Consider the following 26,462-nt stretch of genomic DNA (forward strand, 5'->3'; position numbering starts at 1 on the left):
AAGCTGCATGCATGTCAAATGGGAGTCAGCAGCTTCCGGGAGAACCTGACAATCACGTCAGGGATGAACTTTCATCGAGGGGTTCTGGTGCTAGGCGTTTAGGATTGTTAATTCTTCTCAGGCTTCTAACGGAGGGTTTCTACGGGAGTTCTCCACGTCCACTGACACCCTGGCTACTGTGCTGTTTGAATTCAGAGACTCGCCTACCATGCTTCTTAAAATCAAATATCTGGGTGCCTGATTCACTCTGGTCACCAAGCACTCCTGGTGAATGGTCATAGTCCCCTACCATACGGTGTCAGCTTTCTAGAAAAGGATTTAAGTCACCATCAGCACACCCTTAAAAGGGTCCCCGTGAATGTGGGACATTCACCAAGCACATCTAGCTTGGCCCCCAAGACCTCAGAACCATCCAGATACATCCATCTTGAGTCTCCGGGACGCGCTGAGATGACGAGGGTCGAGGTAGCAGCAGCATGGTACTCTGGGGTACTAGGCGGTCATCCAAGCATCGCTGGGCTTTGTGACGTGAAAACTTGGGGTGTGTTTTAAGTCATTGAGGTTTTACTGTCTGTTAACCAAAGCATGACCTAACCTGTACTAGAAAGCAGATATCTCTAGCTGCATAGTGATTCAGCAATGCCATACTGGTGTTATTTCTCAAGGGGTGGGTTTCCACCAATAGACACACAAGAATCTTAATGGAGGCGAGACATATGGGCTTTACGGTTAGGGGAGGCAATAAGGAGGAAGTGTAGACGCAGGATTGGGTACTGGTCAAGGCTAACACTTCAGGCTTCTGTACTACCTGGCCCCAGCCAAAATGGCCATTTCAAATTGAGGGGAGAGAACTGGTCTTGAGGGTCTGAACTCCCCTCCAGCGATCTCCCTGTTCTGACCTGAGGCAGCCAGGAGCGTAGCATGACCACAGAGGAGGTTCCTACACTTTTCCCAGAGCCTGATGTAGAAGAAACCAGGCCTCCCAAACACCAGAAATACCTCAGATGGTAAGGCCCAGGTCTGCTGTTTTAGAGGGAACTGAGGGCTGACAGCCCCACAGACCTGAGGAAATCTGTGTGTGGGTGGAGGGGATGGTGTCTGTAGCCCTGACTCTCCCCTCCCCAGCACGGGCTCCCTGGGCTCAGCTTTTTCACTCATGGAACGGCTCCTTAACTTTCATATACTTCTTAAAAAAGTTTTTTTTTACAAGATGAATCTACTGTAAAATTAGGCCTTTCTCTGGGAACCACGGCCAGTTCTGCCTAGATCACTCTCCTGCCCAGAATCCACGCTAGTCTGTGGACCAGGGCTCTCTGCCTGCTACCAAAGTTGCCCAGTTCAGTCCTGGATCCTGTTGTTCCCCTTCCGTCCCTGCCCCCAATGGAGACAGGATAGTCCATCCCGAAGCACCCACTTGCCTTAGCAACTCACACTTTTCTACTTAAGTTTCCAGCTGAAGAGCTTCTGTGTGAAAAGAGATCCAATTTCAAGCCGACGAAAGAGGAATGTGCTGGCTTTGGAAAGTGTGTGCTGAGGTGAGAAAGAATTAGCTACTGGAGCCATTTCCACCACTCCCACCCCGTCGCTCCCCTCTAAGTGGTCTCAATAGCTCCATCCTGCGCATTCACTGGGAGCCTGGCTCTCAGGTCCCTATAAAAACCAGAAAAAGGCTTTTTCCGCGCCTCTCAACAGGCTTTTATGCCCGTCACTCAATCCATCTGAGCATTTCTGTAGCATTCGTTATGTGACACGCGGGAGCGCTGAAGCGGGGCACCCACCGAGCGAAGGGAGACGCGTACACCACTCAGAGTGTCTGGACAGAGCGCCGGGCTTTCTGAAGATATTTCATTGTCTGTGAGGGTCAAATGCCACTTACGCAACCCAATTAGCATTTCTCAAGAAGCCACAAGATTATAGCTTGTCTCTCTGAGGCCAGAACAAGGGAGCAAGAGTTAGCCTTGAAATGGAGCCCCACCCCCCCTTGTTTACTCACTCATGGAAGCCACAAATTCATCCTTTTGACAAACTAACTCCCAAGTGAGGAGAGAAACTGAGGCAAATGCTGCAGAAACTGTCCGGGTTCCTGACATCCAGGTATTGATTGCACAGGACCTCCTTGCCTGCGAGGTGCTGAAGCAGGGATGCAACCTCAGCATCCTAGCAATAAACCTCAGCTCGTGTCACACGAAGAGTCCACCGGCACTCTTGCTCACTCTATTTGTGCTGCTTTAATGGAAACATAATTTCCTTTCTCCTCAGAATGTCACCCTTCCCTGGAGAGGCAGGGAAGAGACTATCTAGATTCAGGCCCTCTAGGACAGGTCAGGGAGTCACCTGGCTTAGGGAACAGTGAGGATGGTTGCTCTGAACCTGGTTCTCCTTTGACGTTGCTGTCACAGGACCTGCCAGTAAGGTCAGAGGCCGGCTTCTGTCAGGCTCACATACGGAAAACCACATCATTTCTCAGAAAATTGGGAAACAACCTTCCTCAAGACCCAGCAATACCAAAGGATGCTCAATTGTACCACAAGGACATGTGCTCAACTATGTTCATAGCAGCTTTGTTTGTCATAGCCAACCCTAGAAACAACCTAAATGCCCTTCAACCAAGAATGGATAAGGAAAATGTGGTATATTTACACAATGGAGTACTACACAGCAAAAAAAAAAATGACATCTTAAATTTTGCAGGCAAATGGATGGAGCTAGCAAACATCATATTGAGTGAGGTAACCCAGACACAGAAAGACAATTATCACATGTACTCACTCACAAGTGGTTTTTAAACATAAATCAAAGAAAACCAGCCCACAAATCACAGACCCAGAGAACCTAGACAACAATGAGGACACTAAGAGAAACTTACATGGATCTAATCTACATGGGAAGTAGAAAAAGACAAGATCTCCTAAGTAAATTGGGAGCATGGGGACCTTGGGAGAGGGTTGAAGGGGAGGGGAGAGGCACGGAAGAGAGCATAGAAAAATGTAGAGCTCAATAAAAAAAAACACCACACCATTACCAGGCATGTATATATATCTGTAACCCCAGTACCCGGGAGGCTGGGAAAGGAACTTTGTCACGTGTTTGAGAGGAGACTGGTCTACAAAGCATGATCCTATCTTAAAGACCAACAAACTCAACCAACACCCCTCTCACACCCCCAAAACCCCAAAAGCAAAATATACATCCATCCTTCCATTAGCCATTCCTTGACTCAAGATTTGGTACACCTCCTGGCTAGTGCTTTTCCAGGTGTCCCGAGCTATTGAGGAGCGGGAATAAGGCAGATGGCCAGCCTCTCAGCCCACCTAGCACAGGAAACGTAGCACAAGAAGAGCTGCGTGAAAGTGGCTCAGCAGACAGAGCACACTGCTCGGCAAGTCTGAGGCCCTTTGTCTGAGTCTTAGGACCCACATAAAGGCAGAAGGAGAGAACCGACTCTATATAGTTGTCTTCTGACCACCAACATGTGTCATGGTACACACATGCCCCTCTTCCACGTCATACACAGACACAAGGATAATGAATTCAAAACAGAAAACTTCGTGACTGCCCAGCAAATTCCCCCAGAGCTGTCTGTCCGTGCTGCACCTCTAGGATAGGGAGAATTACATCTGACACACATGCCTTCTCACAGAAGAGAACTCTATCATGGAAGACATACCCCCTCTTTATTTTCCACTTTAAGACTAGTGGGAAAGAAGAAAACATCCTCGGCCCTAGTTTAGGGTCACACGCATTTCTGATTACTCAAGCCTTAGTTATTTTCCATGGCCACATTTCTGTGACAATACCAGAAAATAATACTGTCATAATCATATTACAACTGGTTTTATTCCCATTAAAAACATCTGTTGAAAGAAAGAAGATGCATTTTTGTAGTAAAGTGCCCCTAGGTGTGCTTTCTGCCCCTGGCTCTTTGGCTAGCAGCCCCCAGCATTGCTCTCTGGTGAGCAGCACGGACCTACCTGTAAGGCAGATGCCCTTGGTGCTGTTACACAGGTCCACCATCACTCGGATCTGAGAAGAGAGAAGGTGATTAATGGCAAGCCGTAGGCAGTGGGCTTGGGTGTTGTCTCCTATTCAGACAAGCAGACAGCAGCTGGAAGAACCCACCAAGCAACTCCAGACCAAAATGCGATTGTGTGAGGAAAACAATTCACTAAGGAATGCCAAGAGCAGAGGAAATAGTCTCCCCCAGGGAAGAGCACACCAACTCCAAATCGTCAGCCCTAAAAACATATACACAGGTCACATTATACAGACCGAGAAGGATATATTTATGCATCTAAGAATATATGTGCAGGGGCTGGAGAGATAGCTCAGGGATTAAGAGCTGCTCTTCCAGAGGACCCAGGTCAATTCACAGCACCCACATGGTAGCTCACAACTGTCTGTAACTCCTGTTCCAGGAGATCTGACTCCCTCACACGGACATACATGCAGGCAAAACACCAATGTACAAAATATACAAATAAATTATTTTTTTTAAAAAGACCTGTGTATCTTTGTTATGAGTGCTTATCTAGAGAACCCCCTTGATTCCCTTCAACCTGTCCTCACCATGGCAACGAGCAGACTCCAGTATCTAAAAGGCTTGCTATGAGGACATAGTGGTCAGGAGCAAGTACTCAGTGACCAGGTCAGTAAGCACAGAGGAGGTGTTTAGCCTTTCAACAAGCTGGTAACCCACAAAAGGACCCATCTTGAGGGCTGAACCAATTTAGTCCCTGGCACATGGAAAATACTCCCAGCTGTCTGTGTTCCTCAGACCACTGGACACTGGGGACTAACAGGACAACTGCCTACCGTGTCACAGTCACTGTCCCAAGGGATGAGCTGTGTGTCTGCCTGTCTCATCTCTAATTTTCTGCGTTGCTCCCCAAAACCACAGTTGATCTACTGGGAGGGAAATGATACAATGCCAAGGACTGGATGCTGTTAGGCATCCTTTTGTTTGCGGAAAGAGTGGAGCACAGACAAAAGCTTTAGTGTAAGTCTCCGCTGGCGAGTTTAAGACACGCTCCTTTTGTCTTTCTAAAATGTGCCTGGACACAGAACAACAATAAAAAAATTCAAGAAATGGAGTTGGAGAACCAGGGTAGAAGAAACTTCATTAAATTCCATATATCATTTAATTTTTTTTCTCGTTGCTCTTTCATTTAAATGACTTTTAAAAAAAAGATAATGTTTTTGATTGGAGAGAAGTTTCAGTGGTTAAGAGCATTTGCTGCTCTTCCAAAGGCTGGAGTTCAGTTCCCCACACCCATGTCCAGTGGCTTACAACTGCCTGCGGTCCAGCTCCAGGGCAACCAAAATCCTTGTTTGGCTCTTCAGGCATCTGGACTCAGGTGCGCATATGCACACAGACATACACAGATACACATAAATGAAAGTTTAAAAAAAACTTGAAAAAAAAAAGATCACGTTAACTGGGCGGTGGTGGCAAACTCCTTTAATCCCAGCACTTGGGAGGCAGAAGTAGAGGGATCTCTTTGAGTTTAAGGCCAGCCTGGTTTACAGAGTAAGTTCTAGGATAGGCAAGGTTACACAAAGAAACACTGTCTCGAAAAGCAAAATAACAAAAAGGATCATGTTCTGGCTTGAAGAAAAGGTGATTTAGTTTCTAGTGTTGGATGGGTTTGGTCGTTAGGGGAGCCAGAGGAAAATTCATCCTGAATTGTTTTGTGCCAACAACGGCTGTTGACTGCTGAGGATAGAGGTTTGTGAGCTATCAAATGCACATCACACATGTAGAAAAAGTGAACAATACAAGACATACAAGTAGTGGGTCTTCTTTATCTGAGATTCTGCACCCATAGAATTAACCAACTGCAAACTGAAAAGAATCACATTTGTACTGAGCATGTGCCAACTTCCTTTGTCATTCTCCGAGCATCTCACCACAACTGTGCACAGCACTTGCTCTATGCTGGGCATTATAAGCAACCAAAAGGTGATTTAAAGCAGACAAGAAGATGTGCATAACTTAAATTAAAACACTACACAATTTCATATAAGGAATTTGAGTACCTTAGGAATTTGATATCTAAGAAGGGTCCTAGAATGAATCCCCTGTGGATGGTGGTGGTGGTGGTGGTGGTGGTGTGTGTGTGGTGTGTGTGTGTGTGTGTGTGTGGTGTGTGTGGATAGTGTGTGTGTGTGTATGTGTGTACGTGTGTGCATCTGTGTGGATGACATGTTTCACCATAGGTTAAGGTCTGGAAACTAACCAATACCTTGTAAATGTCTCAGGTACCTCTTCCCCCCAACAGCTCTCTGAACAGAAGCATCTGGGGCCATGTTTGTTTCCAATGGTGCCACTGTCTACTCAAGGGCACACAGCCTGCTGGGGGAGGGGAAGAATGAGGCTCACCTCCTGGCCCACTGTACTCTATGATGGCTTTGATAATTATCTTAACATGACCAGACCAAAGAAAAAAGGTGGATTCACTTTATTTTAGTTATTTTCATAAATGAATGTAATCAGCTGCACCGCGACAAAATTTATTGTCTTTAAAAAATATGTAATTGCCCATTGAGAGGGCCAAAAAAGACTTCACAATGATTCATTTGTTGCCTGGGGGATCAGAGTGGCAGGCGTGGTTTGCAAGGACAGGAGCATCAATAGAGAAAATGAGCCTTTCTTCCTGATGTTCATTAAGGGCCTGGGACAGGCACAGCTAGAGACGGTGGGAGAGCATTTTCATTTCCTGACCTGTGAGCTTCATTTATAGGCTGAGTGTCAATTTGCATGTTTTATAGGAAATTATCCCAATCTTCTCAGAAATAGTCTTTTAATAAACTTAGGCACCATAAAAGATTGTTTTTAAGTGACACATTCTTCGTAAAAATGTGCGGTTATAAATTCCGAAGTGATTCCCCCTCCCATTGCAATGATTATGAATTTGGATGAAGATTTAAGAATTAAGAATCCAAAGTCACAAAACGTAGATAGTCAAATGAAAGAGTCACATTGGCAAGGAGGGTTTCTTGGATTTTGATTTGGGACTTGAGGGGTTTGAAATGGAAGCAGTCTTTGAAGCCGCTATCCTGGGGGTGTTAGGCAGGCTCTGTCCACAGTCCGTCCCCGTCCCCTGCCTGCCACTGCCACACTCATTGCTCTGTGCCATACTGTCTTACCACAACTTTTGGTTGGCCCCACCGAAGGCTCTGTCAGCCTTTCCCTAGCTCCTAGGAGAAGGGACCCGCCCAGCCGCTCCTGTGGCCTTACCAGGCTTTTGGTTTATCTTGGCGGCGCTCCCGGCAGGAAAGCATACAAGGATTTCTGAATTGGAACGTCATTGCAACTTGGGTTTGTAGTAAACCGAGGCAAACGACCTTAATAAAACAGGTCATCAATACGAGACCTGCTATATTAAAAAACAATGCGTTGGATCGGCATGTATTTTCTGGAAAAGGGGCTTTGGGATACTATTAAGTAAGAAAAGCAAAGAATAGCCCAAGTCATGCTCCACAACAATGGGCCCTATCAGGGTATCTCTGAAGTCCTCCCATGCATGCCTTCTGTTCGCTCAGTGGAATATTGTTTAAATGCCAGTGGAGGGGCTGGAGATTAGCTCAGCTGGTGGAGTGCTTGCCCACCGTGCGGGAGCCCTGGCTTCCATCCCCAGAACTGTGCAGAACCAGACTGGAGCAGGCTCCTAATCCCAACAGCCTGCACGATGCTGCATTCCGTTCAATTCCCAAAATAAAAAGCCAATAAACATAATTTAGTTCTATGCTTTTTAGACAATGAACACTCTTTATAACTGTCCTTAATTGTGTAAATGCTATAAGCAGTAAATGACCCTACTAGAAAAGCTCCCAGCTTTTGAATCCTTAGCCTGCAGTTAACTCAGATTCTGGGGCAGGAGACAAAAGGCTGTGTGCACTCAGGGTTTCTTACTGGAGGCTCAGACCACAGATGTTGAAAGACTACCTAGAACTCTGGACGCAGCCAAGAAAGGCAAGCTCCTCCGCATGGCCACTGTGTGAAGAAAGTTTGCAATTCTAATGGGAACACACAGCTTGCCTTTGTTAAAAACAAAACAAAATTAAGAAAAAAAAGAAAAACAAATTTAAAGATACGCAAGGCCAAGCACCTGCAGCCGCCTAACTGAAACTTAAGTCTCCCCCTGCAACCTAACTTTAAACATAAATACCAAGTACTCTGTCCTTGGCAGCAGCAGATGATGAAATTAAACAAAGCAGTTGAAAGCAATTATAGATACACCAGCTTACAGAGCTCCTGGCTTTCAAAGAGAGTTCGTAGCTGTGTGTGGTGGTCCACACCTGTAATCCCAGCATGTGGGGGTGGAGGTTAAAAGATTGCCAGGTGAGTTCCAGGACAGCATAGGGGGAAAACACACACACACACACACACACACACACACACACGAGACAGAGATAGAGAGATATATAGAAAAAGATAGACGGATAGACACTAAAAAAGTCAGAATACTTTTTTCCTGTTTTAAAACTATGGTAGAACTGCTGTACAATTGAGACTTGGTGTAGTTTTTGGGGTATAAAATCTCTTAGCTTGTCAACTGTTTTTCATATTCATAATAAGCTCATTTCATATTCATATTAATTTTCATTTGATCTGATGGAGCTTGCCTGAGGCTCAACAGAGCAACTCTGGGGTCTGGGTCCCAGCTGGTGCCAAATCCTAGCCCTGTAAGGACATCATGGGACCCAGGCACTAGACATTAGTCAGCTCAAGGAAGCCTCTCCTCGCCATCTTCTGCAAGCCCGGGGGTGGGGGGGAATCAGCTGCTCTTGTCATTCTTTCTGCTCGGGATCCTCAAGGGCCCAGACGAATCCTTCTTCTGAACTAATGACGTCACTGTAGAGAGCTCTTAGCTTACTTAGTTCCTTACTGGTAGGGATTGTTTGTCTAATCCATGGTGTTCCCATGACCAGGATGGGAAAGCAGCGTGTTATTAGGAACTCAGGAAATACTTGCTCAGCTGGGGAAGGAACATGTTCCTCATCCCCTTACACCATGTTTTCCTTCCTGGCAGGGATATTGGTATTACTGGGGCTCAGGAAGTCACACTCAAAAGCATGTTTTTTTTGTTTTTTATGAAAATTGAGTACATTATTTCTTTATGAATGGCAGGGTCTTGGTCTAGTGCCCAGGCTGGTCTTGAATTCGCAATCGTCCTGTCTCAGCCTCCAGGTGCCATGCCACCACGCCGGCTTGAGTGCTCAGAAGCAGGAAAACTCGGAAGCTGTTAGACGCTGCCTCTGAACTAAGACTTCTCTAACCGGAAGTAACAGTGAAAGGGAGCTATATAGGAAGAAGATAAAGCAGTTATTTTAATTGCATTCCATGTGTTCAAAATCTCAGTGGCAGAACATTTGCCGGTGTGGGCAAGGCCTGGTTCAAGCCCAAGTTCTAGAACAACACAATCTCTCCCCACACCTAAAAACCCTAGAGCGTCCTTGACTGTGAGACATCAAGAAGCTCACTAATCGGGGGCCTTCTCTGGCATGGAAATAAGAAAAAAGTAATTTGGGTAGAAATAGCAAAAAGTTCCAAAATAAACATAAACTATAAATTTGTACATCCAACACGATTAATAAACACCAAATACAAAAATCACGAAGAAGAGAACACCAAGGTGAGTCATAATAGATAAATGAATTCCTTAAAACAGGCAATGAACTCTTAAGCAAGATGGAGGGAAAGGACACATTTCATATGGAGGAGAAAGCTGAAGATGATTTCTCGTCGGAAAACGCAAGTGAGCATCCAATGGGGGTCACCTCACTAGAGGACCAAAAGAAAACCGTTTTCCTGTGCTCCGTTTTGTTTTTTATTTTGTTGTTATTGTTGTTGTTACTGCTGTACTGGGGACTGAATCCAAGTCCTCCGCCACCAAGCTATATCCCCGCCCCGTACACGTGTGTGTGCGTGCACACATACACACGCGCCCCTCACAGATTTCAACCTAGATTCTTACTCAGAGCAGTTTTGTAAAATGAAGAAAAAGGAACTGTTAAGAAAAACAATATAAGACAGAAACGTATCTACTTAAAGAACATCGCCCTCCTTGCTTGCCCAGGTCCATAAAACTGCCCTTTCATCGCAGCCGTGATGTCTTCAGTACCAGGGACTAAATCCAGAGTTCCGCACATGCTAGTGATTGTTCTGACACCAGCTTCACGCCTCAGAGCGCCTCTCTTCCTGGTGGTCCCCATCCCCATTACATGACTAAGATTTCCTTTCAAAGATTTTCTCGTTCAGAGATTTTGATACCGATGTCTTCAAAAGGGAGAAGATATTTTTTTTTTCCTTATTCTCGTTAGTAAGATTCTAGACTGTACCCATCACCTGCTGAGTTACTGAAAACAGACCAACAAGCAAGCAAGCTCCACATGTATTTTGTAGCCCGGCTCAACATTGTACGCGGGGCACAGTTCTCCATAGCTCCTAGTCCTCTACAGTTCTTCGCTAGAGCCAAGGAAGAGCTCCCAAACTTCTCAACAGTTTGACAAAACACAGGAAACTTTCTGAGTGGCAAATGAAGAGGTTACTGTATTACATTCAGAACAAACTTCACAAATTGCATCTTGAATGTTCTTCAGCTGGTCTTTTTGTTTTAACTCTGCCTTTCAGTAAAGAAAATTGTGTCCTGAACTTTAGTTAAACTAGAAGCAAATTATATCTATTTAAGACAGAGAGAGCTGTTAAAACTCAAAGATCTACATAAAAGCAACTAATGAGCTTGAAAAGAAATCGCTCTTTTTGTGGAAGAATTACAACCTAAAAGCTTCAGCTTGTTTCACACGACATGACCTTTGGTCCGCCGATAAAATGCATGTAAATTAAACTTGAATGTCAGCTAGATTTAGCCAAGAATTCTTTTTTGATGGTGGTGGGGCGGAGGGGGAAGGGGGAATAGGGCATGAAGAATGTAGAAGGAAAATATGTCTTAGACTTAAAAATTTTTTTTAAAACCATGTAAATGTATTCTTTTGGTGACTTGTTTTAGCGGCTCCCACCTTGGCAACCAACCATATCCTGGGGTACACAAAACCCCCAATAAAGAAGTTGTTCTCACCGGGCGGTGATGGCACACGCCTTTAATCCCAGCAGAGGCAGATGGATCTCTTAAGTTTGAGGCCAGCCTGGTCTACAAGAGCTAGTTCCAGGACAGACTCCACAGCTACCGAGAAACCCTGTCTCAAAAAAACAAAACCAACCAACCAACCAAACAAAGACTGGATGTAGCGGTGTGCCTGTAATCCCAGCATGGTGCGGCTGGACATAGCAGTGTGCCTGTAATCCCGGCATGGTGCGGCTGGACATAGCAGTGTGCCTGTAATCCCGGCATGGTGTGGCTGGACATAGCAGTGTGCCTGTAATCCTGGCATGGTGTGGCTGGACATAGCAGTGTGCCTGTAATCCCGGCATGGTGCGGCTGGACATAGCAGTGTGCCTGTAATCCCGGCATGGTGCGGCTGGACATAGCAGTGTGCCTGTAATCCCGGCATGGTGTGGAGCAGGGGTAGTGGAGGTAAAAAGATCCCTGAGGCTTGCTGGTCAGCCCATTTAGTCAAAACATCAAACTTCTGGTTCAGGGAGAGACCCTGTCTTAAAAGGGACGGGGAGTGGGGTCGTCGCAGAGAAATAAATGTACCTGCCAGCCTCCTCTGGCTTTCCACAGATTTGTTTATGCATTTACACAATATGTGCATGCAATACATACACAAGCACACACATTCATGCAGAAACACAATAAACTGGAGAGCAACTGAGGCGCGGGGGGGGGGGAGCACATCCTTGATTATTTTTAATGTGTGGTGGATTGAATCTGAAGATGTGGAGTTAGTGGATATATAAGAGTCAAGTGTACCGACATGAAGTGTTTTCTTAGTGTGTATGCAAACTTGGGTGCTCGTGAAGCAGAGTCTAAACTGGAGCGAAGGGGTCAGCTCTCTCCTGTTTTCCTCAACATGCCAGCATTGCCTGAGACACAGCCAGATTTCCGGGGGTGTTCAAAGTGCCACGCCCACCAGACAAGATCCTAGCAGAGATGAAATTTCAAGTTCTCACTCCATCATTACCACCTAGGACGACTTCTGACATCTGAATACCCACTTAGTGCCAGGTGTGCCCTGGAACTCCAAGCACGAATGAGCTCCCGATGCCACAAGAATACAGAAATCCACCTCTCAGGTCTGCAAATGGCTGTCTATTGTGGCTACTCTCTTTTTTTGTGCCCGTCTGTAAGAGACTAATCTCCTATCAGGGTCCATTCCATAGGACAGCAGCTCCTGAGGTATCTGCCACCCCCTCTAACTGAACAGGACAGAATTGGAAGAGATCTTACAATTGGAGTTAGTGAGTGGTTAGGCTCTGGCTCAACCTTAGCTGCTCTTGATTTGGGAAGCCAGTAGCTTGGCTTAGCCCACAGGCTCCCCCTCCAGAGTGTGGCCACACCCGCACAGTGGTTCTTGCATTCAGGGAACAATGCTGATTTAGCAGCTTGGGTTTACCAATCCCAGCACTTCTCCAGGGATGGCAGTATGCATGGGGTCAGCAAACTTCAGGAAAGCTATACAGGAGAAGTTAGGCTCCAGGGAGTCTGACACCTTCTGATGACCTCTGTGGGAACTTGCAGATAAAACCTACACACACACACACACACACACACACACACACACACACACACACAAATAAAAATAGATCAAGTAGAAATACAACTCAAACCAAACAAAATGCCAAAAATCACTTCTACCTCAACCATAACAGCAACCATATTAGTGGTTACTCCGAAGTGTTCAGAGTCAGGCTCTCAAATAACAAGTCTGCAACCGAGCTAAATAAAACAGTTTGTTCAAAACCACGACTGTTACACGTTCCCGGCTGGATGTCCTAAGATGGCCTCAAGCAATGTGAATGTTGTTAAGTCAAAATTGTGCCAAGCAACTAATTTCTTTCTTTCTTCTTTTTTCCTCTCTGATGCCAATATTTGAAAGCTGAGATATTTCATATGAAAAGTCAGATGCTTTTACTTCCTCTGAAAAAAACTAAGGGTGGACTCTGGTTCCTGTGTGGCTATCATCAGTGAGGACATATGCTATACGCGTGTGAATGAGCTCCCCAGGATCACGTATTGGAGACCTAACCTTCAATCCATATGTTACTTGTGTTTCAGTGTAGGGTCTTCAGGAGGGGTTTGGGTTAAATGAAATAATGAGGAGACATGTCCAGTGACTGCATTGATTGTGTGTGTGTGTGTGTGTGTGTGTGTGTGTGAGAGAGAGAGAGAGAGAGAGAGAGAGAGAGAGAGAGAGAGAGAGAGAGAGAGCGCTGAGCTGATACACTTGTGTAGGCCTTGAGGTGCCCTGCCATGGTATGTGCATCAGGAAAGTCCTCTGGGTCCAGTACCATGTTCTTGGACTGCTCAGCTTTCAGAACTATGAGTCTAATTAACTTCTGATATCTACAAACTGCCTGATACCAGGTTTTGTTTTTTTGTTGAACTAAGAACCCCGGGTTGTCAGGACTCCTGCTGGGCTCAGGGTTAGCAGCCATGTCACCTGTGGTAGAAGGATCATTCTAAGTCACATTAAGAAGAGAATAATTTTGCTGGGTGGTGGTGGCCTACTCCTTTAATCCCAGTACTTTGGAGGCAAAGACAGGCGGATCTCTGTGAATTCGAGGCCAGCCTAGTCTACAAAGAAAGTTCTAGGTTAGTCATGGCTACATAGAGAAACTGTTTCAAAAAAATGAAAAAACAAAACAAACAAAAAACCCCAGAGTAATTCAGTTAAGACCTCAAAAACAATGAGCTAAATAATAATAATAATAATAATCATAGTGAAAAGATTATGTCTCCCCTCTTTAGCTGTTTTTGATTTTGTTTTGTTTTTTTTTTCTATTTATTTTACCTTCTTAGGTAGAATACATACTGTCCCCCACCTTATTTTCTTCACTGTGAATGTATCCTGGGGATTAGTGCAAGCACACAGAATATCCTCATTCTTGTTCTCCCCGCTTCCCAGTGGTATAGGATCAGTTACTTGACTTACATAAGTTGGACTAATTGAACACAATCTTCACAGCCTTTTGTTACCACAGATTCTGCAATAAGTGATGAAGAACACATCACTCGTGGCGTGACAGTTTATTTCACAAGACAAACGCCCATGGGTGAGACTACACGGTAAAGGGGGAGACACCTTCTCAGTTTTTCTGGATTTGCCGTCTCCTCACGCCAGACCATCTGCGCTCCAGCAGCGGAGCAAGAGCCTGGCAATTTCCCCTCAGCGTCCCGGGCTCGGGTGGCGTCAAGCTTTCATCATTCAATCACGGCGAATGATGAAACTATATTTTAGGGGAGTTGCAATTTGCATTTTGACATTAAAATATCTAGGCTCGGAAAGCTGGCTTAGGTTAAGAGCACCAATTGTTTGTGCAGAGGACCCAGATCTGAGTCCCAGCACTCGTGTGGCAACATACAGCCACCCATAATTCCAGTTCTCGGGAATCCAGAGCCCTCTCCTGACCTTCTGGGTACCAGGCATGCATATGGTAAATAGATACCCATATAATGAGACACTCATACATATTAAACAAAATAAATACGTCTTTAAAAAAAATGAATGGTTTCTTCCTACACGTTTAAGAGATATTTGTGAGAGAAAACTGGAGGTAAATGGTTTAAGCAGAGACAGAAGAAAAAGAGAAAGAGGAGACAAATGGCTGAGGTGGGGGTGACCAAATTTAAGGATGTATGAAAAAGTCTTATGCAAACACAGTATTTCATAAGCTAATCAAAAATATAGTTAAAAAAAAGTTTAATTAGGAGTGTCATGCCTGGCGGACGATGCTTTCCCCATGACATGGGTTATTAGATGAAAATCTGTGTTGGTCATGGGATCTTCTATTTATTAGTGGAGGAGGCCCCAGAGGCACCCAGAGCAACACAGCCATTGTTATTCCTCTTAGTTCCCTCCCCCCCCATAACTAGATGGCAAGACCTTATCAATGGAGATTTCGTATGCTTTGATTACAGGACAAGAGAAATCAGTTTTGAGCTGACCTGGCAGCTTCCTATCTGTTGGCTAGTGTTCCCAGCACTGGACGGTACTGGACTCTGGAGGGAGAAGACGTGAGTTAGCTGTTTTACCCAGCACTAGACCTGCGAGCTTCAGTATCCACCTGCCAGGCCAGATGTGCCCACCGGAGTGCCATGGGGATGACCAACTTCTTTCTCATTGAATTTGAGACCTGCTCCGAAAAGGGGGATTCTTGCCTAATATTGTAAACTTGGCCAGAAGCCCATGACTGGGGGGTTATTAACCCGCTACTGCTTGTTTTGCTAACTGCACATGTCAAACTGCCTTCTAAGTTTTCGTTTCATGTCCATAGTGTAGTACTGCTTTCAGTCCTGGTCAGATAAGTTTCTTTTTTTTTTTAAATAAAAAATTATTTTATATGTATAGGCATTTTTTCTGTGTATATGTCTATGTATCATGTACATATAGTGCCTGCTCATAGAGTCCAGAAATGTCATTGGATCCCCTGGACCCAGAGTTACAGACAGTTGTGAGCTACCCTGTGGGGGCTGGGAATAGAATCTTGGTCCTCTGGACGTAGAGTCTGTGCCTTTATCCGCTGAGCCATCTCTCTAGCCCCAGAGAACTTTCTTTCTGCAGTGGATGATGAAGAAACTCCCAAATGTTCGAAGTCTTGAGAATAAGTGATATTTGAGTGTCCCTAAAGGGGACATAAATATCGATCTCATCAAGGCTCAGAGAACATGGAAGAAGAGGGAAGGGGAAGAATGCAAGAGGCAGAGGATAGGAAGTGTTAGGTCTCACACCAGATGAATGGAAAAAAGAAAAACAGAAAGAAAGGGAAGGCATGACCGGTGTGTGGAGGAAAAGGTTTATTGTAGACATGAGGGAGAGCACAGCCAGGGGAGTCTGGAAGAGTTCAGACTGGGGAGGGAGGCAAAGGGGAAGGGGCAATGGACGAGCCTAGGACCAGGAGACAGAGACCAAAAGGTAAAAGGGCATAAAAGGACTGCTGTAGCCAAAATGGCTGGATTATATAGGGAAGAGCAGCTGGGCTAAAGGCACCCAGCCCCTGTGCTAGAGTTCAGGGTAGAAGGTGGGGTATGCTATCAAAGAGGACCCTGTAACAAGTAGAGACTGAGGGATGCTGGGAGAACCTGGCTCTGGAGTTCTCTTTGATACCTTAAATGGTTCTGTGAATGCTGCCTTCTGGATCTGACCAGTCCTTTGACTCAGGCGCTCTCTGCAGCTAGGGTTTACCTGAATAAGATCAGGACCGGTCGACATGGGACTCAGTGGGCTGGGAAGGAAAAACAGGAGAAGACATGAAGGGGAGGGTGGGAGGTGCTGGCTGTGTCCAGGGGAGAAGGTAGAATAGAGGCTTAGGTAGAAGGAATTCCCACGGTAGCTTTGCTCTGCTATCTTTTCTGACCCCAAATCGAGAGCATCCGAAGGAACGTTTATAAAAATAATTCAAGTAGGGTAGAAAACCTGTGATGCACTAACGCTGGAGAATATATCTCCATAGGAACTGTTAGCCCTGGGACCAAGCACACTCCCACACCCCAGAGAGCATTCAAAAGTCTGGGCATCTGTCTAACAAGAAAATCACTTTTTCTATTTACCAGAGCATCAGTAAAGGTAAGAAATGGAAAGAGGAGGCAGGGAAGAGCAGGTGGAGAGAGATGTGGAGAGAGGGGGTGAGGGGGAGTCAGATCGATTCTACTAGGAGAGAAGACGATTACAAAAGGTTGTGAGGCAGAGAAACAAGAGCAGTGTACCCTGCAGGAAGTTAAAGCTTCCCTTCTTCCCATGGCTTCCAGATTCCTAGTCCCTTTTCTGGCCAGATCCGAGCTCCCAAGCTTTGCCTCCTTTTCCACTCAACACTTTTCCTCCAAAACATTCACTCGCTTTTAATTTTGTTAACATGCTTGTCTGTGCCAAATTACCGGCACTTCAGTAATAATTGCTGGTTTCTTTTTTTCCCCCCAATGAAATCATTTAGAACTACCATCCAGAATGTACTGGTCAGAACGCCCATGCCAAATGATGTACTTTTTGTTTTAGCCGAAAGCACAGAAACAAGCCACAGGGAAGTTCATCTTGGATAAAGAGGCCATTCTGGAAGGTGTTTTGAAATGCTGACGTTAACCTGCATAGAGCTTGCTTCTTGTTCTTAGATCTCTGATGTAGAGTCTCAGAGTGAGGCCCTGAGGTGGCCCATGGATCTTACACTCATTTCAGATCTGATGCTATAGAAAAAGGCCCGGGGGTGGGTGGGTAGATGAGCCTTCCTCCACAATTTACTCTAGATTTCTCTCTTAATGCTTCTACTTGAGGTGCCCAGTGATGGCTTTCTAAAAAAATAAATTGGTTTCTTAGGTCGTTCATTTTCTGTTCTAAGAAGAGTAAAGAAAAAAATTTGTGAGGATGAGAAATTTATTGTTCTACTAAAGAAAAGATAAGGAGGGATTCAGCAGTGAAATCGGCTCCTTTGCTTAAAGCAAGGCCTCATGGGGACTGGATGAGCTCCCCCCCCCCCAGCTGAGCATCTTCTGTCTGCTGGTGAGCAAGCCCTCTATCCCAGGCCACACCTCAGACTGATCTGCTTGGAATAATGATACTTAGGGTGGACTCTGGCATCTCTAAGTTTTCCGGTTTCTCTGCTGACTGCAGTGTTCTAGGATCGCCTTACTCAAAATGTGGCCTTCAGACCTGCAGCACTGGCATCGGTGGGCACTTGTTAGCCATGCAGAATCTCATCCTCAGACTATCTGAATCAGAATCTGCACTGTACCACATTCCCCCAGATACTTATAGGCACCATAGGGTTGTGGTGTTCTTAGAGTGTGGCACCTGGATACTTATGTGTATGGTGAAGGAGAAAAAGAAGTTTAAAAAAGGAAGGCCATGGCTGCTGCTAGGGCATGGTGGAGGAGGTTTATTGTGGATAAAAGAGAGAGCATACATAGCCAGAGGCAGACACAGTCGGGAGAGTCCAGAGTGGCATGACCAGACTGAGCTGGGTCATGTGAGGAGCTGGCCCACAGAAAGAGGGGAAAGGAGCAGCTGACCAAGAAGGGTGGCCTGGGCCAAGAAACTGGCCAGGAGAGTAGAGGGGAGACCAAAATAGCCAGGTAACTAAAATGGCTGGATCATACAATGAAGAGTAGCTGGGGGCAGGGCTGGAGGGTCCAGGGTAGGGGGTTGGGTATGCCAGTCGGGAAGGTAGGGACTGAAGGATGCAGGGATAACCTGGCAGCCAGGCTTGGCTTTGATGTGCTGGTGTGCACCACAGCCGGATCTGAGACCTGACACAGGACAAAGTGGCAGGTTCTTAGGGGGATGGCACCTGGACGCTTGCGTGAGGACACGCATCAATGAGATCATTGCCTTCTGGTCTTGCTGCACCTCCTTCAAAATGCTCGTAGCTGCAGTTTCTGCACTAGGGCTGTAACATCAGTAGGTGGCTGCACAGCCAGGGCACCTGTGCTGGAAGCTGGCTCTCTGACCGACATGGGAATGAGCTCATTCTCTAGAGATTGAGCAGGCTGTGATTTGGATCCAACCCATCTACCTTAAAAGCAGGATTAAAGAGATAAAGTGTTGGTGCTCAGGTGGATTTCTCTTTGAATTTTTTTTAAAGCTCTTAAAATGCAGAGTGGAGAGCCAAGAGAATGCTTCAGAATTCCCTAGTTAGTCCTCTCCACCTCACAGAGGTTGTATTTTTTTAAAGTTTTTGCTTATGCACAGATTTTTAAATATTTACGTGAGTTAAAAAAAAAAAGTGAAGCCAGAAATGGAAAGCTTGACCTTCCTCAGACTCTGTATTTGAAGAGTGCAGTGTCTGTAGTTTTAAAAGCATTTAGGCTCATGCACAATATTGGAAAGCTTCTGCCCAACAGCAGACGTTTTAAGGAGATTTTGCGCCAAATATGTAGGATTCCAAAGTGTGGCTCACTGGACGTGGAGGGACAATTGAAAAGTCTCTAATTATAAAGTGCAGTGAGACCACAGCTGCTGTAGGAGAGAGGAAAGAAAAACGGGAAGGGGGGTGGGGATGGGATCTTGATGCACCTGTTAGAGAACATTGGATTCGGATCAACCAGAGTAAAACACCTAAAAACTGGAACAAACACTGGGTTTCCTTTCCTTTAAGTAGTTCCCTTAGAATGGTGTCTCCTAAATCTCAGGAAGTGAGTATGCAATAGGATAGCTAAGAAAATGCAAAGAGGCCCAGGGCTGTCCCATGGCACATGCCTGCAGTCCTGGCAGCTAGGTGGTGGAAGATCTGAAGTCCAAGGTCTTCCGTGGCTACACGGCCAGGTGAAGGCCATCCTGGGTTACCTGAAACTGTTTTAGAAGGAAGGAAGGAAGGAAGGAAGGAAGGAAGGAAGGAAGGAAGGAAGGAAGGAAGGAAGGAGGGAGGAAGGGAAGAAAGGTGATTTTATAAAAAAGGACTAATGCTGGAACCTTCATTGGATGTACAGGTCTGTGGCAGCAGCTCTGGCTTTCCTCTCTTCTGAGCTTTGTGTGGAAAGCTGCCCACAGACCCCACGTTAAGAACTCTGGCTATGCCACTGTATACCCGCAGGCTAATAAATGTTCCACTACATCAATTTCTCCCATTTGACAGCTTGAGAGACAGGAACGACTTTCAGCATCTAGGTGGCAGTTTGGTTGCGATTTCACGGGGATGAGCCCAGGCCATACTAAAAGCCTACCCACTAGGTTGTGCCAGGCAAAGGAATCCTCGTTGAACAAAAGTCACGTCTTTGTTTTCTGAGACTCTGCTACAGGGAGCTGCTTCAGTTCACACCCAGTTCTGTCAAAAGTTGGGAAAGGCTAATACTGCCTACGCCCTTCATTGACCTGCAGACTCAAAAGATGTCAAAAGAGAAGACTCGCCCTGCCCAGTCCTAGAAGATGAAGCGACTGGTCTCAAGAGTTAAGCAGCTTGCCAGGATGACCTCCCTAGCCACATCTACACCGGGGATTCTCTCCAGGACCTTGTCCCTGGCCATGGAATCCTAGTTCCCATCACCTCCTGCTGCCCAGACCGACGGGGGCGCCACCGAGACGAGCCCCTGCCTACCGGCACCATGGAGTAGGTCATCATCATCATCATATCCTGGCTCTCGGCGCGGATGTGTGGCGCAGGCTCTCCGCTGTGGCTGCGCTTGTTGCGCGCTGCGCTCGCCGAGTCCTGGGGTGACTCTGGGACCCGGCCCGGTGCTCGACTCAATTCCGCCAGAAAGGCGCGTAAGGCGCTGTCTTCGCGCTGCTCCCGGCCGCGTTCAGCCTCCAGCGCCCGCAGCGCCGCGCTCAGCTCGCGCCACTGGCACAGCACAAACACGGTGCCCGCGGCATTAAGCGCCGACAGCAGCGCTACGGCCACTAGGGCTCCCCGCAACCCCCAGCCTGTAGCCCCTTGGCCCCGCTCTGCGGCTCGGGTCATGCCTGCACGCTTGGCTGGCCAACGCAGGGCAGCACTGGGCCTCCTTTGTCAGTGGCAGGTTTTATAGCCTAGCGCAAGCCGTGGGCTGTTGGCAGAGCCCTGAGTCAAGCTGCCTTTAGACCCGTCTGACAAAGCGGGTTGGGGACAGTAGTAGTGGCGCCCCAGCAGCCCAGAGGGACAGGCAGGCAGCAAGGGGGTGAGCAGCCGCCTGTGGAGACAAGTGCGGAGGAGGGGCGACCAAGCAAATAACAAACAGGCCTCCCCTCTTTCTCTTGCTGTCCTGCCCGTGGGCATTGCCAGGACCCAGACAGGCATAGTCAGGGTCAGACTGAGGAGGAGGGCAGGAATTCTTAAAGCCTGAGAAGTTTCTAGATTCCACCCGCTTCTCCTTCCAGTCAGTCCTCTTTGGAGAAAATCATAAGCATGCCCAAACGCATGTGTCACTGTTCTTGGGAGGTCTGCTGCTTGGGCCCTGGTCCAGGCTGCCCATTACCAATTCTCAAGGCCACTATGTGGCCACAGAAGACCCTAAGAGATTTCTCCCAAAAAAGTGAGAGACAGGGTAAATGGTTGGTGCTCAAAGGGTTAAAGGCCACCTGCCAGAAGCAGAAAAGCCCAGGTACGCTTAGGAAGCAAGGATCACACCAAAGATGGCTTTCAGGACTAAGAACCCTCCCAGGAGACCCAAACCTGGAAGGCAGCAGAGTGATGAGGAAAAAAGGAAAAAACCCAACACATTTTGGAGACCTGGTTCTAAAGCCAGCAGCCAATGCCAGACATCTGGGAGTGATGTGGTTTCCTCACCCCCACTACACCCCCCCCCACTACTGGAGATCAAAGCCAGGGTTTTGCAATTGCAAGGCAAGAGCCCTACTTCTGAGGCACCGGGGATTCCACTCCATAGGTCAGGCTGGTTGTGAACTCCCGAGGGAAGAATAGTAGGAGCACAGATAGAGGAGGTGAGGCAGGGGGACAAGGGAACAATGGTGCCTACAGTCCTTGCAATCCAGTTCTTGCTGGTAGTCTCCCTGCCACAGGAGATATGCAGGTGGGGTCAGACTTATTTTTAGGGTGAGCTAGCACAAAGCTTCTGGAAAAGCACAAGGCAGCTGAAGTTCCATCTTTACCACGGCCCTGAGTCCAGCTTTAGATACCTGGGCTTCAATAGGACTCTGACCAACTTGAGTATTGAGCAGCTACACAAGATGGAATTGAGAAAGCAGGAAGGGCCCGGAAGTGATACCTGGGAGGGGATGGGAATGCTTCAATAACTTCCCGACTTGAACATACTATAACCTGTTGGAGGAATTGTTGTGTGTTGGGGGAGGCTGCTCATTTGTTTCCCAGCTGCTCAGCCCCAAAATAATTACACAAAACTGTATTAATTAAAACACTGCTTGGCCAATAGCTGAAGTGTATTGCTGGCTACCTCTTATGTTTTAAATTAACCCATTTCTATTATTTTAGGCTCTGGTACGTCTGTCTCTGGCGGAGGCTACATGGCTTCTCCCTGACTCTCCCTTCTTTCTCCCAGCATTCAGTTTAGTTTTCCCGCCTAGTTCTACTCTGCCCTATCTCAGGCCAAAGCAGTTTCTTTATTCATTAACCAATAAAAGCAACACGTAGACAGAAGGATTTCCCACATCAGTTGTGTATCCTTTCTTTTCTAATCCGTGCTAGGGTTGGGTTACAGAAAGTGTCTTGGGGCTCAGCATTCAGACTCTAATCAATTCAGCAACCATGTATTGAGCCCTTTCTGTGTGGGGCAGTCTCTGGGATGGGCACTGAAGATACAGGAGTGAGCGGGGCAAGCAGTGTGAGCCCTGGGCACACCATGGAGACTTTGAGCATTCCTTTAACCCAACATTCACTACAGCTATTGTACACCACCTGTCACCAGCGCCATCAGCAACACAAAGTAGGGCTCCCGAGGTCAGGCGACATATTTGTTTGACCTTGTCATTCCCATCAAGTAAGACAGAACGGATGAGCGACTGACCGAGTGAGTGAGTGAAAGGTTTGTGAACGACATTTCTAAGGAGAACAGGCATATGTGAGGCTGGTGGTGCTTACTAGCTGCTCGTCTGCCATGGAGCTGGCCTCTTAGCTTCCGTGCCAGGCTGGTGTCCAATGTTTGGAAGTGTGGTGGTCTCCTGAAATGTATTTTCTTTTTCCTTTTAAGTCAGGACTACAGATCAAGACAGAATGGAGATTAGGAACCATTAGAATCCTTAAGCCAAGAAACTGACTCTCTCAGCACATGGAGCTCAAAGGGCTGTGGCATGGCCACCTAAGAGGACTAGTGGGCGGGGTGCCTGGGAGAGAGAGAGACAGAGAGAGAGAGAGAGAGAGAGAGAGACACAGAGAGAGACAGAGAGAGAGAGACAGAGAGAGAGACAGAGAGAGAGACAGAGAGAGACAGAGAGAGAGACAGAGAGAGAGACAGAGAGAGAGACAGAGAGAGACAGAGAGAGAGAGAGAGACAGAGAGACAGAGAGACACAGAGAGAGAGAGAGGCAGGAGAAGGATAAAGGAAGGCTTCCCGTGAGACACTTTCTGGGGTAGTTTGAGTGTAATCGGCCCTCACAATCTTATAAGAGTGGTACTATTGGTAGGTGTGGCTTTGTTGTAGTGGGTGTGGCCTTGTTAGCAGAAGTGTGTGACTGATGGGGTGGACTTTGATGTCTCCCATGCTTGGAATACCACCAGCCAGTGTCTCAGACCATTTCCTGTTGCCTGCAAAATGTAGACCTTTTAGCTACTTCTTTAGCACCATATCTGCCTGCATGCCATCATGTTCCCTGCCATGGTGATCGCGGTGGTTAGTGAGCCACCCAATAAAACGTTTTCCTTTATGAGAGTCTCCAGGGTCATGGTGTCTCTTCACACAATAGAAACCTAACTAAGACACTTTCTCAGCGCCCATTTTAAGTCTTTCCATGCAGGCACTTGGCAAAAGGAAGAGTGGACATGTTAATGTCCCCTGTCAGGGGACGAGGCCCAATCATATGGCATCTCATGGTGTTGGTCACCAATTGCCTTTCCCTGTTTTCATTCCTGTTTGCCCTCTGTCTCTTGTCTGTGACCCCCCTACCACCAGAATGCTATACAAACACCTTACCCCTTCACCGACCTATTCCAGCCTAGTGTTCTGAGCTAGCCCCAAGTGTCTCCTCTCCCTGGCCTCAGCAAGCCTCGCTGGTTCAGTGATCATGAACATGGGCTTTGGAAACTGACTGAAATAACCCTGGAACTACCTTTGGATGGAGACTGTAGGAATCTTAACCAAACCTGTTTAAAGAGCCTGTAACTGTTGCGATTTAATGAGAAAATGCTTGGAAAACCCTTGACCTATGGCCAATTCTGCTCAGTGCTGCTGCTGTGGGCTCTGTGACTGGGGGACAACAGTGTCATAGTCTTCTAGCTGCATTACAGTGTGCCAAGGTAGGGAGCACCGTCGCGCCTGGCACCTTAGATTTGGGCTAAGTAGGAATGTGCTGACGCTTTCTGAGAATTGCACTTTTAAATTTCTCATCATTATTATAGTATTTATCGTGTGCATGCGCACGCGTATGTTTGTGTTAAAGCATACATATGGAAGTCAGAGGACAGCTAGCCAGACTTGGTTTTTTCTTTCCAGTACGTGGTCCCAGGAATGGAACGCTGGTCATCAGGCCTGGTGGTCAGTACCTTTGCCCTGAGCTGCCCCACTGTCCTAAAACTGAACCGCCTTGTACTTCGAAACTTGGAGGCTTTGTCTGAGTTCTTCTGACTTTGAGGTCGGTTCTGTGGGGCCCTTCATCTGTTGATCCCTAAGCCTCCTGAGGTTACTTGAGAGCAGATGTATTTACACAATGTCATCTGCCTGCTGCTCTTCTTGATGGCCTGGTACATTCTACTTATTAACTTTTAAAGAAGTTAGCTATCAGTCTGGCTTTCTTTGTTGACACAGGGCAGGCAAGACACGGTAGAGGTACAGAGAGATACATGAATTCCCTCTACTCGAGACCAAAGAAGCCAAGAAGACGATGTGCTGCCTTCATAATGAGGAACAGTTTCTTCCATTAAAGAGCAGATTCTTTTTCCTCCCAGCAGTTAAATAGTAGTCCCTAAAATGAGTTCTACCTAGCTAACATTAGGGCTCTGGAGAATAAATTCAAACTGAGGACTCCAGCTCATCCCATAGCTGGTTTCTCTGAGTATGAAGTCAGCAATTTTGGGTATAAAGCCTGACACGTGGGTGTTTCGATCTTTGGTAAGGACCAGTGCTATGCCGGGATGTCGGTGCTTTGCTGTCTCTCCATCTCCATACATACGCCTGCATCAGTGACTGGGGAGTCTCTTTGGAAGCTGACATTATGCGTAACCTTTGCTCAATCTCAGTTTAACACTCGAATTTTAGAGACAGTATCTCATGAAGTCCAGGCTGGACTCAAACTCACTGTGTTGCTGAGGATGATCTTGAACTCCTGATTCTCTTGCCTTTTCCAGATGCTAGATTATAGACATGCGTCTCTACCCTTGATTTTTTTTTAATATTCCAAACGGAGATGTATGTTTCATTATGCAACCAAAGTTGTTTTCAAACTCTTGTTTTCCTGCCTCAGCATCTTGACTGTTGGGATTCCAGGCGTGTGCCAGGAACTGGCTCCAAGGATGTATAAACAAGAGAATGCTATGATGGAAGGGATGGAGTTCTGTAGAATCATATGGCTGTGGACCCTGTTCCAGACCTAAGCAGTTGCCAGTCAAACAAGGGCAGGCCTGGAGTTTCGGGCAGTCATGTTCAGGGCTCCATAGTAGTAGAAGTTATGGTTTATCTGAGGAAAGACATGAAGGACAGAAGCAGCCTGGATAGTATTCAGAGCAGGGAGCCCAGAGGGAAGCGGCAGGAGCTGAATGGAGACCGGACTATGTGGGTGGAGCCTTTTGGACTGGGGCCCTTATTGTAAAAGCAATGGGAGGCCTCCAGGAGTTTCAAGGGTAGGGAGCAGAGCGGGAGGGGTTGGTAGACGGCAGGTCTGCATGCTGAAAGGTAACCTTTCACGACCAGCGCTGTCGTCAGGCACTAGAGAAACTATGGGTGATCCCTCCCTTCCCCAGGGTTAACATTGGCTTCTCTATCCATCCTTCCAAACGAGCCAGGAGTGCTGAATTCTGGAATGTAACAACGCCATCGGCATGTATAAAGATAACTGAAAAGCAGACCTGTGACTGATATTTAGGTATTTGTTAGCTGGTGTAAGCCTAGCTTGCTATTGATGGTTTGAGACAGGATCGCATGTATCCCAGATCTCACAACATAGCTGGGCATGGTCTTGAGGTCTTGATCCTCCTGCCTTCATATTCCCAGTGTTGGGATCACAGGCAGGTACCACCACTTCTGGCCTTTTCTGCTTATTTTTTCTGCTATATACCTCTGGCTGGTCTGGTATTTGTTACATAACCCAGGTTTAGCCTCAAACGCATTGCAATTCTCCTGCCCCAGTCTCCCAAGTGCTGGGATTCTGGGCATGAAGTACCACACCCTGTTTTCTAGTGGAGTTTTTCCACAATATGTAGCATACCTTTCCACTTTCTTAGAAATCAGCTTTGGAACGTCAAGGGGACAGCATTAAATCAGGGTATGTCTAGAGTTAGGAGTAAGAATTGGTGATTTTACTTCCTTTTGAAGATTTGGGTCCAAGTTGGGCAGGGACCCACAGATTTCTACCTACCATTCGGTTCAGTAGCTTAGATCTTTGAGTCACCTGTGTATTGTTAGGTGCAAAGTTGCCCATGGTTATAGCAGTGGCCATTTCAACCTCCCTATGGTCACCTATTTGGCTCTTTCCTTTTTTGCAATAGACATAGCCTCTCCCCCAAATCCCGACATAGCTCATTGCAGCCAGTTGTCACAGGCTGAGTTCTCCAAAAGCAACGCAGAGATGGAATTCGAGGTACAAGGTGCTTCTCTGAG

General features: G+C 46.7%; 1 protein-coding gene across 1 annotated transcript in view; it reads right to left on the reverse strand.

Annotated features, from left to right (window-relative positions):
• Positions 1 to 20,503, reverse strand: part of Gldn (gliomedin) — a 46,218-nt gene extending 25,715 nt beyond the window's left edge. Inside the window, exons 1-2 of the mRNA XM_075965895.1 lie at positions 20,141 to 20,503; positions 3,972 to 4,023 (exon numbers count right to left, since the gene is read on the reverse strand). Coding sequence (XP_075822010.1) covers positions 3,972 to 4,023; positions 20,141 to 20,503 — 415 coding nt within the window. The remainder of the gene's footprint in view (positions 1 to 3,971; positions 4,024 to 20,140) is intronic.
• Between the last annotated feature and the right edge of the window lie 5,959 nt (positions 20,504 to 26,462).

This window comes from Microtus pennsylvanicus, chromosome 3 (assembly GCF_037038515.1).
Source record: "Microtus pennsylvanicus isolate mMicPen1 chromosome 3, mMicPen1.hap1, whole genome shotgun sequence".
In the NCBI taxonomy this organism is placed as follows: Eukaryota; Metazoa; Chordata; class Mammalia; order Rodentia; family Cricetidae; genus Microtus; species Microtus pennsylvanicus.